The sequence below is a fragment of the Serinus canaria genome, chromosome 9, assembly GCF_022539315.1.
Source record: "Serinus canaria isolate serCan28SL12 chromosome 9, serCan2020, whole genome shotgun sequence".
Classification (NCBI taxonomy): domain Eukaryota; kingdom Metazoa; phylum Chordata; class Aves; order Passeriformes; family Fringillidae; genus Serinus; species Serinus canaria.
Genome location: NC_066323.1, coordinates 3391464 through 3410380, shown reverse-complemented (window position 1 = coordinate 3410380; position 18917 = coordinate 3391464). Strand labels below are relative to the sequence as shown.

The following is an 18917-nucleotide window of genomic DNA, read 5'->3' as shown; positions in this document are numbered from 1 at the left end:
AGTTCAGTGGTATTTTCACCACACAGTGTGAGTGTTCTAGGAAAACAAAGCAAAATACACATTTATTTACATGTCTCTTCTCTTCATGGATATGAAGAGTTTTATACAGGAAACCTGATATGAAAATGCATTGTTTCCTCTCCTTCCCCACCCTCCTTTTATCCCTTGCCACCCTCACATTCTCTTTGTTGGACATATTGAGACAGGCATGCAAAATAGAGTGACTGTCTGGTAAAATACTTCAGTGGCATTGAAGATCTCATCCACACAGTTTAGAGCCTTCAGGGCTTAATGGCTGCAGCTGGAGGCTTTTTGGAAGGGGATTTTTAACAGCACCTGAAAGTGAGCTGGCAGCTTATTCAGCCTTATTTCAGTAAGTTACAGGCTGGTTGCATTTCACCAACATTTTTCTGTGTGAGGCCAGATTTCCTCTAGGGCTGAGCACCCAACTGTTCCCTTTTCTGTAGCTGAACAAATGCCCAAGCTTTCAGGGACATTTAGAATCCCAGTGCTCCCATTTGGAAAAGGGCACAAATTCATACTTCAGGAGAAGAATACAGACCACCAGTAAAAACATCATGCTTTCACCTTAAAAAGTCATTCAAGTTATAGAAAATATTTTGTTGCTTGCACCAGCTTACTGTTAAAGCAGGCTTTTTAAGAATAGAGATAGCAGCACAAAACCAGGTCTGAAAACACAAGGAATAAATTACTATTTGGGAGGTAAAAGAACTTACTAAGCCATTTAAAGTTCCTTTTTCCATCACGTTTTCATACAAACCACTGCATGCTGCAGAGCCTGAGCATTAGAAAAAGTGCAGCTGCTCAGCTGTGACTGATAATACCCAAATTTCTGTAGCTAAATATAAATAAAACATGCAAAAAGTGGTCAATAAATATTTGATTGTGGTTTCTAGGCCTGATAATTTTGCCTGTGGTTATCTCATTTATCTGTTTCCCAGTTGGTTATCGTTGTGGTTGAGTCCGGCTGGATGCTGTGTGATTTGGGATGGTCTTAACAGTTTTGTTCACAAAAATAAGGTAATTTTTTATTAAAGTCAAGACCAGCTCCTGATTTTTGCCTGTAGGGCACGGTCCTCAGATGGGTAATCATGGAGTTTATATAAAAATCACAGGACACACATAGGAAAAAACCAAGAAATCCTCCCTGGTGAGCCACCAGCACTCAGCACAAAGCAAACTGAGGGTTTCACCTCATCATGCTGTTAAAATTGTGAAGTTTCCACCTTTGGGCGGAAAGACTGAATCATGCAAAGCCCAGGTGGGTGCAAAGCTGTTCTGCACCCACTCCTGTGACAGTGGGTACTCCTGAGCTGTTTGCTACCACTTGAGCTGAGCAACACGTGGATGGGTTGGTGCTTTTCCCAGAGAGCCAAGGGAAACCTGAATCTTCAGAGGATTGTTTTTAACACAGACTAAATGCAAATATCTTAAACAAAAAGCCTCCAGTTGTAATAAAAGGGTTTGTAAAGAGGGACCCATGCTCCCAGCTCTAGGAGGAAGGGAGTTTCCCCAGTGCCCTGCAGTAAGCCACGCCATCCTCTCAGCCCTGGCATGACGAGCTCTCTGTGGCTGCTGCCCCTGGGCTCTGTGCAGACACCCTGCTTCCCAAGAGCCTCCCAGCCACCTCTTGCTGTGCTGCTCACTCTTCCCCTTCCTCCCTCCCAAAGAATCCAGGCAGCCTCCTGGATCTGGAATGGAACACGGAGACAGGCAGGATGCAGGATTGCAGGATGCAGGATTAATGATGCTGAGCCCTGCCAGCCCAGCCCTAAATCCTCTCCCAGGACGATCCCCCCAGGTTGCAGTGCTGGCTCAGGGCCCTGCACGTCACTCACCGACCCTGTGCACCAGGGTGAGCTCTCCTCGGGGGTCTCCATCCTCCAGGGCCCTGAGGGCGAGGTGGAGCAGCTGGGGGGGCCCTCGGAACTGCAGCCCCGGGGCACCAGCCAGCCCTGCTGCCTCCTCTGCATCCGCCTCCTCCACACCTAGGGCTGGACAAACACAGCCATCAGCACCTCAGCCTGCCTCCACCGCCTCTCATCTACATCTTTTCTTCTATTATGATGTTCCAGTCACACCTCTGCCCAGCAGTCCCAGCCCAGGCATTTTCTCATCTGTACTTACAGAGTTTCTGCCATGCAAAAAAGAAAATAGACAGAAAAGGGGAGACGCCCTCCCCGCCCCATCTTTCCCTTTTCCTTCTTCTGGAAAAAAACTCTGCTCCCAGAGAATCAAAATGAAATGAGGAGATTCATTTTCCTCACTTGAAGTTTGAGATTATTTTTAGCTAATGAAGGTCATTACTCTTGCTCATTTTGGAGATGACAAATAGAAAGTGAGGCTGGCTGTGCAATTTATTCTCAGAAACATTAAAACCTGGGCCTTAAAATGACGGGAAATCAGTTGGCTTTCTCTTTGGTGTTGGTTAGAATATCAAACTCTGGCTTAAGGTTTAGCAGTTGCTAAACTTGGTTATAAAACTGAGTTGCTCTGCTAAACTCTGGACTGGTTAGACTGGCAGAAATCCAGAATAACGTCACTGACTAACGGAAAAGTTGCCATGGTTGATCAAAGAAGAATCTGGCTACCTTCTTTATTTCCCACAGGATGTTAAACTTCATCAAACAGTGCAAGAAAAGTGTCAAAATAGTATTTATTTCTAAACCAGGAGCTTTAAGTTTTCAAACGTGTCCAGGGGATTTAAGTGTTCATCTACCATTAATCTTTGGCAAAAGCCATTACTGGAGGATGAACTTGGATCCACACACTGCATGTAGCCCTGCCCTGCCACATTCAGAGATGGCTCAAGTTGGGCTCCCAAAATCCCAGGATGTGTGAAAATCCCTGCTCTAAAAATCACTTTTTAAATCAGTGGGAAGTGCTTAATGGCCCTCAAGTTTTGAGAAGAACTCACCCACGCAGGCCCATCTGCTATCCCCAATCCTGTAACCCTCCTTACAGGCACACTCGTAGGACCCCAGGGAATTCACACAGAAATGGTCACAGTTGCCATTATCCAGACGACATTCATCCACATCTAGAAAATCCAGACATAAATGGTGATTAGGAACAAGTACTTCTGCTTGGAGAGCCCATGCTGTGCCCAGCTGCATCTGACAAATTATTCTATACATAAGAAAACACAATTTTTCTTATGTGTTTTGGGGCTCTCTGTTTCTCTCTGGTATTGGAGGTATGAAAACATTTCAGGGCAACAGGGAGCAGATTATTTCAGATGTTTTTGTCTCGAGTGAAAACAGATGCTTTAAACTGTTAAGCTCAGTTGATCCTTCAGTTATTTTGAGGGCTCTTTTTTTGTGGAAGGAGTGTTTTAACACACATCAGTTTAGTGTGTCCATGGAGAGAGGAGGGAAAGTTTCTCTCTGCTGGCTCCTCTACCACATCCCCACTTCCCCATGCTGGATGCTGGGTTATTCCTGTATTCCAGCCTCACAAAGAGGAAATGAAACATTTGTAAAAACCTTATCAGCAAAGCTGGCATAAGGTCAGTGACTCTCCATAGGGCAGTGCCCACAAAGCCCTGCAAAGGGCTTTGACAGCATTTCTTCTACCCTGGGCTGTGATTAGTTAGAGCGAGCCACTGGTACCAAAAGGCTTTTGACAAGGGCATGGAATGATGCAGGACAAGTGGGAATGACTTCAGACTAACAGAGGAAAGGTTTAGACGGGATATTAGGAGGGAGCTCTTCCCTGTGAGGGTCGTGAGGCCCTGGCTGCCCAGAGAAGCTGTGGCTGCCACATCCCTGGACGTGTTCCAGGTCAGGTTGGAGCAGCCTGGTGTCGCCACATTTCTCTTCACAGAGAAAAGCAAGACACAATTCTTCCCAAGAGTATTTCTGGGTTTCACATTCTTTAAACCTCAGAGAAAGAAAAACCAATTCTTATCTTATTTGCTGTGCCTGTGTTGTGCCAAAGCAGAATGCAATATGGAGGTTGTTTACCCAGAGTGATGGTGTTTTATTTCCTTGGCCTATCAGGGCCAGGTGTGTGTGTGTGTGAGGACTGTCACCCGACAGCCACAAGATTCTGGCAGTGTGTGCAGAGTTGAGTGCTTGGCACATTCATTTCAGATGTAATATAATATAATGTAATATAGTATAGAATAATATAGTATAAAAAAGCATTTAATTAGCCCTCTGACAAGATGGAGTCAGATACCTTATTTCTCTCCCTTTGTCAGGGGCAAAAATAAAATATCCACTATAGCCTGGTCTAGTGGGAGGTGTCCTGTGGATGCCATGGGACAGAGAGAGGGAAACAGCAAGCGTTTCTCACAGCGGCTTGTGAGAAGTTTTAGGGAGCTGGAAAGATGTGATAACCTGTTGACTATAAACAATTTGCAGGTGGTGTTTTTCTACCTTGCTTTTCCGTTCCTCTCAAGGAAAGTGCATGAGAAAGATGTTTCAGTTAGTTAGCCGATAGAACAGAATCTGTCCACCTCTCCATAAAAAATGCGCGGTTCTTTTGAATAAAATCCTTCTTTGCCGTTGCTCCGATCCTGCCTCTCGCCTGTTCCTGCCCCAACCCCGTGCACAAGTGACAGTGTCCCTGCCCACAGCAGGGGTGGAATGAGATGACATTTAGGTGCCTTGCAGCCCAGCCCAGCCCAGCCCATCCCAGCGCTCACCGTCGCAGGAGCAGCCGTCGGCGCTGAGCTGGAACCCCGCCTTGCAGGCGCACTCGTAGCCCCCCGCGTAGTTGATGCAGAACTGGGAGCAGCAGGACTCCCCAGTCTCACACTCGTCCACATCTGCAAAGAAAGGGCAGCACGTTCAGCCCACGAGACCCCCAGCTGCTGCCACAGCTCTGCTGAGAGCTTTTGGGCTGCAGCACTTGCTGCTTTACACCTTCCTTCAACCACATAAACACTGAATCCTGACTGCAGCTGCCTTCTACCTTCTCCCATGGCAGCCAGGACCCTCCTGGGAGGGGCATCTCCTGTGCAAGTCTGAGCTGCCATGAGGAGATTTATAAAACACCAGCTGGAATTGCTGGTGATCAAGGACAGGACCCGAGGGAATGGCTGGAGTTGTGTCAGGGAGTGTTAGGTTGGATATCAGAAAAAGTTCTTCCCCAGAGGGTGCTGGGCACTGCCCAGGCTGACCAGGGAATGGGGCACAGCTGCCAGAGCTCCAGGAGGTTTGGACAATGCTCCCAGGGATGCCCAGGGTGGGATTGTTGGGATGTCTGTGCAGGGCTAGGGGTGGGACTCAATGATCCCTGTGTGTCCCTTCCAACTCAGAATATTCTATGGTTCTGTGAAAAGAGACAACAGCAAGGGCCCACCAGCCCTCAAAAACATTCTGTTTAAGCTACATTTGACCATTTAGACTTCTTTACATTCAACCTTACACAATGCAAACTGCCAATGCTCTGATCCAACCAGGCACTTGCTGGACAGCAGCAGCCTGGAAGGTTCAGCTGTAGTTTCTGGAAACTGATTTCCTGTTGCCTCCTCCTGCTCTGTGCCCGCTCAGAAATTGGTATCATTGACACCACTGTTCTGGTGATTAGATAGGAGAGCTGAGCTGTTATCTGTGCACTGCAGGCTCCTGGCTGCTGTCAGGCTGCTGAGCAGGTCAGTGGCCATCCAAGGGCCACCTTGTCAATGCTGAGTCTGCAAAATGCTTCTGAACGTGGCCTGGCTGAGCAGCTGCAGGTGGGAAAGGTCAGTGTCTCAATTAACCTTGGAAGGAGCACCAACTTTATGAGGAAACACGGACAGGAGAAAGAAAATGTAATTAATCAATCGAGGTGAGGAGGTCAGTGTGAAAATGATTAATGCAGGTTATTTGAGGCAGTGTTTTCCAGAAATGTCACAAGCTGAGCTCCTCTGCAGTACATCAGGTGATGCCTTGCTCTGGGTTCCAGCAACAGCCCCTTGTTTGTGCAGGAATGCAAAGTCTGCATCCAACAAAAAGGAGGTTTTTGCTGTTAAGAGCAACTTTTCATGTCTTCAGCCTTCCTCTGTGTTCTCCCCATTCCCTGGCTGTGTCTGGAGTATCTGCTTCCCTCTGAACGCCCCAGCAGCAGGTCACCGAGCTGGGATGTGGGCAGGAGGCTGCTTTGCCTCCTGTCAGCTGTACAGACAAGACTGTGCAAGCCACCCACCCCTGTCAGGCTCTGGCTCCAAATCTGCCTCCCAAACTTTTTCTGTTTTTGCTTTTCAAGATCCATCATCACCCGCCCTTGCAGCCCTCAGTGCTTCCCTCCTCCCCTGCTCCTCCTCTCTCCTGCTCTTGGCTTTTTTTCCTTGCAAGACTCCTTTTGTCTGTAATGCCTCTCACACTCATCAGTGCTCCCACTCTCTACCTCTTCTCATCATCTCATATCTCACTGCACTGCTTTGTGGTGCCTGTTCCTTTTTCCATTCCCCCTCTCTTCCTGGCTATTCTTGAAAATCGTAATGGCATAGTGACAGCAAGCCCAAAGCAGAATGAGATACATTTTGCATGACAAAAGTCATAAACAAAACAAAAACATAAAACAAACATACACACACAAAAAAAAAATCTCATAGTAGAATTGCTTAAAACATGAATGAGTTTTTAAGCTCATGTCTCAAAATAAACCCAAGTCTAACTCAGGAGGCGAAAGCAACAAAGTGAAACTTCTCTCAGGCAGCTGTGTAACCCCATCACTGAGCAAATCTGATGGGAGCACAGCAGGCTCTGGAGCACCAAGTGCAGTTTGTGCAAGCAGCACTTGGGAGCCCTTGTGCTGCTGCTGCTCCCAGCCACCAGCTGAGAGGGGAAGGGAAACAAACTCAGTTCTGTGATGCTTGGGCTGCCCGTGGTGAGACACACCATGGCAGCAGGTGATGCAGCAGTGTCACTGCCACCCCCTGCCCTCCTTGGGGACACATCCCAGCCTGCTCCCAGGGCCAGGCACGCTGGAGCAGTGCTGCCAGAGGATGGTGTTAATAAACACCTGAGGAAGGAGGGAAAGCACAGCTTTCCCAGAGTGACAGCTCTCCTGCAGGATCCCTGGTGTAGCATCCCATGAACTCTCCCCCCTTGGTCAATCCCCAAGCCCTCAGCCCTGGAAACATTAACTACTTACCATGGAGTCATCCCTCCCAAAGGGAAAAACAGTCTCCCCATGGACTTGGTGTCTCAACTTCCTCTGGTTTCTCCTTCCCCTGTCTCCGGTTTGGTACCCCTGGTGGCCACCCCCTACCCCTGGAGACCCTCTGCCCACCCATTAGCCCACTCCCCACTCCTTCCCCTTTATAAGCTGCCTGCTCCACGTGGTTTTCCTCTTTCTCTGGGTTTGTCCTTTGGTGACAATGTTACTCTGCTGGAATAAACCCTTGCAAAAAAACCTTTCTTGCCTCTATCACTGAACCAGCTGTGGTGAGTGTTGAGTGGAGGTTTGACTGCATTGAATGTTAACTCAGCCTGCCTTTCAACAGGAGAGGCTTGCTGGGGACCAGAGATGGGCAGCAGCACCTACCACTGTAGCACCCGCATTTTTACCCCGGGCCCTTCACACCTGCTCCCTGCCCCCAGCTTGGGTTACCTGCGCCAGTTTTGCCCCAGCTGTGGTTACCTGTGCAGGTTTTGCTCCCATTTTGGGTTACCTGTGCAGCTTTTGCTCCCATTTTGTGTTACCTGTGCGGGTTTTGCCCCAGCTCGGGTTACCTGTGCAGGTTTTGCCCCCAGCTCGGGTTACCTGTGCGGGTTTTGCCCCCAGCTCAGGTTACCTGAGCAGGTTTTGCCGTCCCCGGCCAGGCGGTGGCCGCGGGGGCAGGAGCAGCGTGGCCCCGCTGCCGTGTGCTCGCAGCCGTGCTCGCAGCCGCCGTTCCCGTCCCGGCAGCTGTCCACGATTTCCATCTCGATGCCTGGCAGGGAAATAAATCAGAAGGGTGTTAAAAAGCAAGCCCGAAGGGTGTAAAACAGCAGCCACGAGTGCTGTAGCAGTGAGTGTAATCAGCTCAGAGCCCCTCCCCAGAAGAGCAGGCTTTGGAGTCACGGAGCTCCAGGTGCTTGTGTCACAACAGTGGATGCTCTCAAATTCAGCCACGTCCCCATGAACTGCTGGTTCAGTGTTCAGCAGTCAACTGAACTGTTGAGTTCAGGAGCCTTCCCAGCTTTCCTCAGGTTTATGCTTTGTTTGGGCACAGTGCTTGCCCCAAAGGAGGAGCAGAAGGATCTGAGGAGCCCAGGGAGTGCCCCCCAACCCAGCCTGATGCACTTCCCGAAGAGCAGCTTTAAATTTTGCGTGGGAATGGCAAAGAGCTGGGTTCTGAAACATCCCCCAAGCACAAAGGCATTGAAACTTCCTCAGCAGAGTCCTGCTGGTGAAATGGACACTCAACCACAATGCAAAACAACCTCCAGGTTTTGATTCTTGGATGTCCCTTCCAGGGGGACACAGCAGCTCCTCTGCTGAGACTTTGTCCCCTACAGCTAAGACAGGGTGATACAGTGCCACTGCCAGCCCCCTTTGCCCTGACAGACTTCCATGCCCTCCTCATGGGGCTGCACTGGACAGTCCTCAGAACATCCTGGCCATTCCAGAGGGAACCTTCACATGATAAAGGGAGCACCTGACCCCCTCATTCCCACCCAACTTCTTCATCAGATGATTTCTCCAAGATGCAAAGAAACCATAGGGTCAGCTATGAAGTTTTTCATGAAGGATTAGCCAGCTTTTGTTACAGAACTATTTAGAGAGGAAATAATTTCTCCCACTATGTAGGGAAACTGAAACACCTTCCTAAAGGAGCCACTGTACTTCCAGAAACAGCCCAGCTCTGAGTGGTGGCCATCAGATCTGGCACAGAATTTCCCCAGACACATCTGTTCTCGTGGGCTCTGGTCCTACCCCTGGGAGTAACCTGCTTGCCAACAAGAAATGTAATTCCAGCTGGAACAGGGTATAAATTAAGCGAATAAATATCTCTACATCTCATGCATAGTGGGATTACTTGAACCAGGGAGAAGAAATCTCCCTGGTCTCCTGTCCAGTGTGTTAAGCTGGGATTTAGTAAACCCAGCAATTAAATGCAGAATCTGACTTCATACACAATCTTCATCATTTACTTTGTCCCAGCTCTTCATCAGCAAAACTGAAATACCAGCTCTTCCCCAGCCACTGGGAAATGAAAGAATAAACAAAGATTGTAAATTGCTCAAACACTGGGATAATCCTGATCATAAATATATGCAGAATGTTTTTATTTTTATTGTTTGCTCTGCAATATTGTACATGAGGCACAGAGAATCACCATCCCCTGAGATCTGCTGAACATCCAGAAAAATTATTATCAGAAAAGCACAATGAAATCTAAGTGGTCTAAACCTCTTTTTTATGCCTATGACAGAAGATTTCATACCTCTATATTAATCACTTTTCCTCTGCCATTGCACCACTCACAGTTCCCCATCACCTATGAAATAACTTTCCAGGATGTCTCCCACATAATTGGGTTTTGTTTTTAATGTATGTTAATGCCTCGAAACTGGATTTCATTCTTAATAACTATTTCTTACACACACATTCTTAAATAAAGCACTCATTCTCTGGCATGCAGCATATTTTCCTAAGGAAGCTCTGCTGAAAGCTCTTGCACAGTATTATTAGATTGAATGATCTTTGCCCACCTTTTTGCTAAAACAGGTCATGCTTTTGTCTGCATTCCAGGGAGCTTATGTTAGGTCCATAATAACCCCAACTCTTCCACATCACCTCCTTTATTAATCTAAATTTGCCCTCAAGGGCAGGCCAGGGATCACCTATCAGCTAGCAGCCCTGGGAGTAAGTCCCCCTCTCCAGAAAAGCTGTGTTGATTAAGAAACCCCGCTGGCAAGAGGTAAGCATGTGAGGAAAGACAACAGGGCTCCCTTTAGCTTGGGAAGTTTGAGTTGCTTAACTATGTTTTCATCCCAAATCTTTCTTTTTTTGTTGCCTTTTTTTTTAAAGCACCCTCTTAACAGTGTCAGTAATGTCAGGAGAAACATAAGAAAACCCAGACAGGCAAAGACAAGAGCAGAACGTCGTGTTGGTTTTCTCTTGCATCAGGTCTCTAAGAAAGCTGGGAGAAGGAGGAGGAGGAGGGCAGGATGAATACATTTCACAGAACAGCAGCGTTCTGGAAGCTCTGCAGCAGAATTCACCAGACTCTGAAGATAAACCAACAGGGCTATTTGCTCTTTGAAAGGCAGTAATTAAGGTCTGTGAACACAGGCTTAGGAACGCCTCACCCTGCAAACCCAGCAGCAGCAGCAGGGAAGAAAACAGTATTAAGCTTGATCTTTTGCCTACATTTACTCTGCTGGGGACGGTAATCCCAGAGAATCAGAAGTGAGGCCTGGCAGGGAGCAGAGAGGAGAGGAAGAAGAGCAGGGCTGGGCAGGGTCACTTACGGTAGCAGCGCCGCCCGTCCGCACCCAGCTCGAAGCCAGGGCTGCAGGCACAGCTGAAGGAGCCCGGGGTGTTCACACAGCGATGGGCACACCTGGCCCTGCCCTCTGCACACTCATCCACGTCTGCAAGCACACAGAAAGTCGTTCAGCTGGATACTGAAATGAGAAAATAATGCTGCTCTGCATGGACGTGGCTGCGTTTCCAAATATCCGCGGGAAGGATTATCCTGGGGTCAGCCTGCAAAGGACAGCGCCCGGTGAGCCCAGGAACATTACACTCACATTATTCTCCAGGACAATCTTTTTCTGAGCACCATTGACCTTGAACTTCTCAGCATGAACATTTACAATATCAACCACTATATTTCCAGTATCAGCCAAAGCAACTTATTTATTATTCCTGTAAAAAGAGCAATGGGAAAAGAAGACTTCGTGTAAAGAACTCAGAAGAAACTTCCAAAACTCTGAAATTATCACCATGTCCTCCAAGCCACTGTAGTTAAATTAATGGAACAGGAAATAGCTGATTACTCTCTGAATGTCAAATGATCTGGATTAAGTGGTGGTTGGGTTTCAGCAGGGATGATGGAGACAGATCATCCCTGAATCCTGCAGCTGCTTTGCAGCAGTGCAGTGGGAGGCAGCTGCAGCAACCACAGCAGCTCCAGCAGCCCTGAGAGGAAAGGAAAAGCTGCAGAGCCTTAAGTGAGGAGGCTGTTCTTCCCCCATCCTCTGCCAAGCAGGCTGCTCCTCAGCTTCACACTTGCTGGTCTGTATTTTGGAGTTAAATGTCCCCAAAGGTGTCCATCTTCCTAAAGGCTCAGTGGAACATAAAAGTACTTTTAAGGAGTTAGTTAAAACTTTTAACTAGTTAAAAAAAAACAAACAAACCCACAAAAATTTACACTAAATACAGCTGCACAGAGCACTGACCTCTATGCAAAGACTAGTACCCCACATGGCAAACCCCTGATGCATCTCCTGGTCCTTCCCATTCTGACATCTTTCTGGCAAAATACAGATTATTTATTGCACCGATGCTGGGGCAGTGTCTCGGAAATGGCAGGGAGCAATCTGATGTGCAGCTCTTCACTTCTTACCCCACAAACCACACTTTCTAACAGTTTTGTCCCTCCACACGTGCTGTGCCCAGTGCTGTGCTCGTGGCCCCTGCACTGGAGCACGAGGAGCTTGATGGATGCAATCAGGCTCCTTGCAAAGAGAGGCCCCAGGCAGTGCAAACACCACACACTGGCTCATGAAAATTTCAGGACAAATGACATCTCCTCTGAAGCAGCCATGGGAGCAGCTGCTGCTTAGAATAAAATGGGTTATTCCTCCTTTTTTCTCTAATTGCCAGTTTGCGAGCACACTGCGCTGGCCAAGGCTGTAAATATTCTTTTCTCCTCTTCTTTTTAAATAGAAAAAATAAAAAGTTGAACCACAGCCACCACCCTGCACAGGTTTCTTCCTGTCCTAGAGCTAATAGCTGAAGTATGACACTTCAGCTGCCCTCTGTCTCCTTCCAGCTCAGTTTCCAGAGAGTCAAACAACAGCTTGAATTTTGCAAAAGGCATTGAGTAACTTCTAGGAGAAAAAACCAATAATTGTATATCCATGGTAAGACATGCTGCTTAATGATTCAAAAGATTGTTGCCATGAGGCTGGGGAGAAAATTTGTTCCAATGTATAACACTGCAAGTTAACTCAGTGACTCAGTTTATACATAAATCAACAGAGATGTCAATGTGTATCTGAGATAAAACAAACAACAGGCTGACCCTACTGCTAAACCCACTGTTGTTTCCATCCACTCATTATCAGTACATTACTTGAAAACAGTTTTTATTTTCAGCAATTACTTATGAGTAATTCCAGTAAAAGAGAATCACTAAGATGTGCCATTCTACTCACAGAAGGGCTTACAGGCAACTGAGTAAAATACTCAGGGTAGGAAGTAAATATTTTGAAAGGCACCCAGCACCCTTTATATGAGACAATAATTTACATATTGGCAAGATTTTGGCCACGTTTTCAAAAGAAGAGTGTAAAATTACGAAAATTTTATATATATATATATATATATAAAATTATATATATATATAAACATACTATATATATATATGATCCTGACTTGGCTGTTAAGAATCTTTGCACCATTAAGTCCAAAAATGCTTTTTATTTCATAAAAATGCTAAACTATCTTCCAAGCGGTTCACTGAAAGAGAAAAGCAGGTATTTTGATCTCTAGTTCCCCCAAGTTTCAGGTCAGAAATGCTACAGATTCTTTTGACAACCTCAGGCTAAACACAGGACTTGAGAATTCAACTTTTTAAGCTCCTCTCTTTGGAAATCTTACACATCATGATTTTTTCCTTCACAGTAGTTTCTCCATTAATATGGAAACAGTTCTCCAGGTAAAAAGCCCTTTGAATTCTAAATAGGTTTTCAGTGACCTGGTTCAGAGTTTTACTTGAACCAATTTTCCAGGAGCTGTATCTGGGACATTATTTTAAAGGCACCCTACAAGAATAACACTACAGCATTCACAAATCCAGTTGCTAGAAAGCATGACTTAGGAGATCACAGAGAAATTTTCATCACTGGAAAAGTCCTTCAAGACTGTGGGGTGATGTGAGTATCACAGAGAGAAATGTTTCAAAATGCACACATGTATTTGTCTAACATATTCCTTTCCACTCACAGCTCAGTAAGGCAGAGCACTGATTAATAACATTCTTCACAATAAAGAGCCCAGAGTTTCTTACCTAAACAGGACTTTTTGTCTGCAGCAAGAGAATGCCCTGGATGACACTCGCATTTTGCAATTCCTCTCTCATTCTGACAGATTTGTGAGCATCCTCCATTCCCACTTGTGCAGGGGTCTATCACTGAAACCAATTAGAGCACACTGTCAACTGAAAGGTCACTTTTTGCCTGAAAATGGTCTTACCTGCCATTGTTACAACTAATGACGAAGTAGCTGTAAGAGATTAGACTGGGAAAAAAATGTGACAGCATCTGGTGAGTAAAGCTGCTGTTTTTCTGGATGCTTTTTGTTGCTGGACAACATTTTTCACAGAGCAGCAACAAGGCTTTAAACAGCAGGAAACCGAGCTTGTATTACACTGGAAGTAGGACAAAAAAGTACATTTTATTGTTATTTTGCCGTACCTGAACAGATTTCAAGAGCTCTCTAAACAACAGCAATTAGCACTCCAGTATGTGTGAATCCATAAACACACACAATGATGGAGTTCACCACGAAACAATGAATATTTAAAAGGCTTGAGAGGAAATAAACACTGAAGAGCCCCCAAAGACATCTTTCAGTCTATAAACATATGCCATTCATGTTGTACATCAAGGCTTTTTCCTCTTCTAGAACAATAACATACCTTTTCAAGGAGAAGCTGCCCTAAGTGGCAAGTACTTAGAAAAACTTTTATCAAATGCCTACAGAAGCCTCCATCTCAAAGGTTTCATTGTGTTGTATGGGTTTATTTCTGGAACATGGACCTGCTGGAAGCATACTGCCCAAATAGAGACTGGGCACACCCCAAACCAGACCCACCACGACTGTTCAGACAGGTCTGACTTGGGTTAAGACCTCACCAGATTCTGCACCAGGCTGAGGTTTTGCTTTGGAGCACTCATTACACCAAAATTCTGGTGAATGACATTCCACAGGCAAATTTGGAGGACACCTTGAAAATGTGTCCTCTACAGTTCTGCTTAGCTTTGAATAAAAAGCTATACTCATTTCCCTACAATTCTGATTCAGCTTTAGCATTTCACTCATTACTGTCTGATTTGAGACAGATGACCAATATTCCTCATTTGCCTTGCCCTGTACAAACCAACTTCTCTCAGAGCCCCAGGGGAAAGTCACCATCAGTTCAACCACACTGGAGTCAGGGTTTGAGGAGCCCTGGGAAGGGCTGAAGGAGTTTTGCTCTGACCAGGCTGCTTTGCTCTTCCACTGGCTATGCAGGAAGAGGGAACAGCAGAGAAAACCCTCTACTTCATATGGATTTAAATATGGGGCAGGGCTTTCTTTGGTCCCTTTCTGTGCAGCCAAGTGGCATTTTGTGCCACCATTTGGTAAAGGAGGAATCAGCCCCAGAACATCCTCAAACTGCCTCATGCCACCTCCTGCCATCTCTGGAACACACAACACAAAAACCGTTCCGGTCTGCAGGGCTGAGCTTGACTTGACAGTATTAAACAGAAAAACACCTAAAAAAACCAAAAAAATTTTTAAAAAAAAGCACAGTTAGGGATGTAGAACTGAAATTGGACTTCTGACACGATAGGTTGCAAATAGGTTTCCAAGGAACAGCAGCACTTCATCGTGCATGACACTTCCAAGGCTGACAACTTGGCTCTGCAGCTCGACAATTTGCGGTCTTCAAAGGATTTAGCTCCAAGCAAGAACTCACTCCTTGCTGATATGAAATATTGAGTTATTTGCCGATTCCTTTTCTATTTGGGTAAATTAAATGAAATCACTATCAAACAGCATCTGTTAAACCTGCATATTATGAAGGTTTTCAGAGCAGCTAAAGCTTTAATTTGAGAATGATTACAGCGCGGAGTAAAGCTCGTAATGCTCTGTGACGTGACAACAGGCAAACAACAAATTACACGGTGGATGTTTGTAAAACAGTCATTCAAATAAAGGTAGCAGCCTTGGAAGTCCTTGGATGAGGTAAGGTTGTAAAGGAAAGATCTTCAGGACATGAGGCAATCAGTGATTGACTTGCTTTCCAGTGATATGCATGTTCCTGTTAGAAGCAGGTTTCAGGAAAAGCCAAAAATAACTCATTAGTGTTTTTTTTTCACACATTCGCCTCTTGCTGGTTCATTTAATAACTTTAGTAGATAACAGACTCCATCCTACAAAGCTCTACTCCAAGCTGTTAAACACTATGGTGAAAAATTTACTGGCATGGTTTCATTCCCAGGTGCCTCAGGACACAGAATCCCAAAATGGTTTGGGTTGGAAGGAACCTTAAAGCTCATCCAGCTCCACCCCCTGCCATGGGCAGGGACTCCTTTCACTATCCCAGGTTGCTCCAAGCCCCATCCAGCCTGGCCTTGGACACTTCCAGGAATGGGGCAGACAAGGCTGTAAACCACAGGTTTACAGTCTTGTCTGCCACGACCTCTAGAGCACCTAAACAAAAGAGGTTTGGGCCTTATCAAATGAATTTTCTTGTTCACAGCAACCATGACTTCACACTGGAGAAAATATAAAGTGGTAAAGAGAAAAGCTGCCAGGCTTGAGTGTTTCTCCAAGGCTTTTCAGGGCTGTGGGTGCAGTATTAACTCCCAAGGAGTCCACAGGGGTGAATCCACACCTGCACAGCACCTACACCTGCTGTGGCAAACACCCTCATGACACTGTGGTTTCTCCATCCGAACCATGACTCCAGCAGCCAAACTTTGGTTGGAAAATTAAAAAAAATCTCCTCCTCCCACCTCTTCTACTTAAAATATCTCTGAACTGACAACCCAAATGCATTCATGACCACTTAATCCTCATTTGTTCCTGTAAAAATCTTGTCCATGGGCTTACCTGGCCCTTTTCTCTCCCAGGCATTCATTCACTCAGGTATTTATGGGGGGGAAGCATCCTTCTCAGTCTCATTTTGCAAGCTGAGCTCTGCTTACAAGGCAGATCCTCCTTCCCCAAGCACAGCTGCCCTCCTTGGGAGGGCTGCAGTGATTTATTTTGGCTCAAACACCCAGGGGTAAGCAGGCACCCAGGTAATGGGTGCCCACCTGCAGCCAAAGCTGACCCTGCCCCTCTCCAGAGCTCAATAACTACAGGCTGGTGACAAAGCACTGCCTTTGGTGAGTGGCTAACTCTCTTCAGCCCCACCAAGTGAAGGGGTGAACAGTGGTGGCAAACCTCCCCTTTTAGGGGTCCCAGCTGAGACAGAGCTTGGAAGTGGTCCATGGGAGCTTGAGCTGTGCCCTGAGCACTCCAGGAGAACTCCCACCCCACCTGGCATCACTCAGACCCAACCGCTGTCCCACCACTCCATAAACCCACCCCAAAGCCCTGTGCACAGCCAGCTGGCCAGACACATCTCGAGATGTTTGGAAAAGGGATGGGGAACAGCAGAGGAAGCTCTCTGACACCCCCTTCTCCCCAGAGCTCCCCTTTTCTGGCTCTTTGATAATCTCAGGGAAAAAACGTGGCCACCCCCCGAGAGACAGCGAGGCCAGCAGGCTGTGGGTGCTCCCTGGGGTGCAGCCCCCACTGAGGGCAGGATTTGGGGGGGCCCAAACGGAAGGGGAAGGGTTCTCTGCACCCAGCAGGAGCTGGGAGCCATCTGAACAGCAGGATTTACTTACACTTCATCCACAGCGTGTAAAATCTCCGAGCAGAAGAGGAGCCATATGGAAACGGTTTTGTGACAGGAATTTCAGCTCAATAAATCCATAAATTTGGCCTTATCTTTCTCTGGCATGTTCAAGGGTGTGTGTGTGCTTGTGTTGGGGAATGGGGGGGCTGCCTTCCAAACTGATGAATATGTTAAGATACAGAAGAAAAGAAAAGCAACAATCAAACCCAAAGGTAGCATTGCTGTTCTGCTTGGAGAGTGCTTGAAACCTGAAGGGGAGGATGAATGAATCAGCCTGTGATAAGCCAAAAGGAGATAAAGAGAAGACTTTTTGTAGAATAAAACATGTAATGCAGGCCAACTCTATATACAACTTGATGAGCAATAAAAATGTTAGAATTAAATCCCGATTAAGTTCCTTACCTATGTCATCACCATCATTGTGCAAGGAGCAGCCAGGGATCTGGGAGGCCAAAATCTTGTTCAAAGCTGTGATTCAAAGTGAACTTCACACCTCAAACAAGTGTTATTTTAAAATCCTGTCAATAAGCAATTCCCAAAGCTGCTTCTGGCACACAGGGGGAAATGGGAATGAACACAGTGCCCCAAAACACCATCCTGGGGTCTTTTAAATTGCCTCTACTGCGTGTCTTCACAGGACTCACCTTCACAGGACTTGGCATCTGCCTTCAGCTGGTAGCCTGGCTGGCACTGGCACTTGTAGTGATCCTCACTGAGCTGAACACAGTCCTGCTCACAGCCCCCGTTGTTAATGCTGCAGGAATTGACAGCTGGAGCCAAGGAAGCAGGGAAGGAAAGCATGTCAGCAACCTGGGGGAATTCATTTCCTATTTTAAATACATAAATGGCAGCAAAAGCAGGCAAACCTTGCAGAACAGCTTTCAGAAATGCTCCTGTCCCCTCCCCTGAGTGACTGCCCTCCCTTGTGCTCACGGAGCCTGGCTGACACAGTGTCCCACACCAGTGAAATCCTGATTCCAGGGAGAGGCAGGTGAGATCTGAGGGCTGTAATGCTGACTGAAGCACAGCACCCTTTGATCTGACAGCACCAAAGCACTGCCAATCCACTAAGGCAAGGAGAGGAAAAAAGAACAGCCCTGCTGGCACTTGCACATTGATTATCTTTTTCTCTCCTTGCTTTCATTGATTAAAAATAGTAATTGTCTTTCAGGCTGATTTCCTCAGCCTCATAAATAAAAAAATTCAAATAACAGAAGCCACAAGCTCTGCAGAACAGACTCAGACAGCAAAACACAGGAACAGAGGGTCCTCTGTACATCTTTAAAGATGCTGCTTCTTTCACCCCAGCAAATTAATATTCTTTTCTGTTCAACACATATCCCTGGCCTCTGGAGAAACATTTCTCCTCCTGACAAAACATGTTAACACACACCCACACCTATTCACAGGCTGCATGTAAAAATAAGAGTGATGGTTTGGTGCTGCTATTGTGCTGTGCTGATGGAAGTGTCTGTGTGTGGCTGCATTGAGATTTCCACAGCAGGGATGTAGTATGGAGAGGTTTAAATGAGGTATTAGGAAGAAATTCTTGACTCTGAGGGTGGGGAGGCCCTGGCACAGGTTGCCCAGAGAAGCTGTGTCTGCCCCATCCCTGGAAGTGTCCAAGGCCAGGTTGGAAGGGGCTTGGAACAATCTGAGGGAGTGGAAGGTGTGGGATGGGGTGGGACTGAATGAGTTTTAAGGTCTCTTGCAACCCAAACCATTCTGGGATTCTGTGTTCTCTGTGGGCAGCTGGAAAGACTATTTGGCCCTTCATGGAATGCACCAAACTCTGAACCCAGTGAAATCAGCAAAGAGTTTTGAAATTTATTTTTTTCATATTCATTTTAGCAATATTTGTATTTCTTCATTTAACAGACATTAGTAAATGTCAGCTGCAAAACCTGCTACAGGATTCATTCCACCCTGTGCCACCAATTAGCAAACACTGAGTTTGTGCAGTCAAGTATGTGTTAAAAAGGTGAAAAGAAAAGGAAATTTTTACATTCTCCAGGCTGCACACACAGCAGGAGGCACCTCAGTGCCCAGAAACGACCCTGGCTTCTGATCCCCACCTGTGCCCAGGAGCCTTCTGCCCTGCCACAGACACAGCCTGGAAGCAGCT

At 46.5% G+C, this 18917-nt stretch overlaps 1 protein-coding gene across 1 annotated transcript in view; it reads right to left on the bottom strand.

Annotated features, from left to right (window-relative positions):
- The window catches only part of LOC103815278 (multiple epidermal growth factor-like domains protein 6), a 183272-nt gene that overhangs the window by 42944 nt on the left and 121411 nt on the right, over positions 1–18917 (bottom strand). Inside the window, exons 7-13 of the mRNA XM_050978185.1 lie at positions 17437–17562; positions 13184–13306; positions 10416–10538; positions 7751–7888; positions 4673–4795; positions 2939–3061; positions 1860–2009 (exon numbers count right to left, since the gene is read on the bottom strand). Of these exons, the coding sequence (XP_050834142.1) occupies positions 1860–2009; positions 2939–3061; positions 4673–4795; positions 7751–7888; positions 10416–10538; positions 13184–13306; positions 17437–17562 (906 nt within the window). The remainder of the gene's footprint in view (positions 1–1859; positions 2010–2938; positions 3062–4672; positions 4796–7750; positions 7889–10415; positions 10539–13183; positions 13307–17436; positions 17563–18917) is intronic.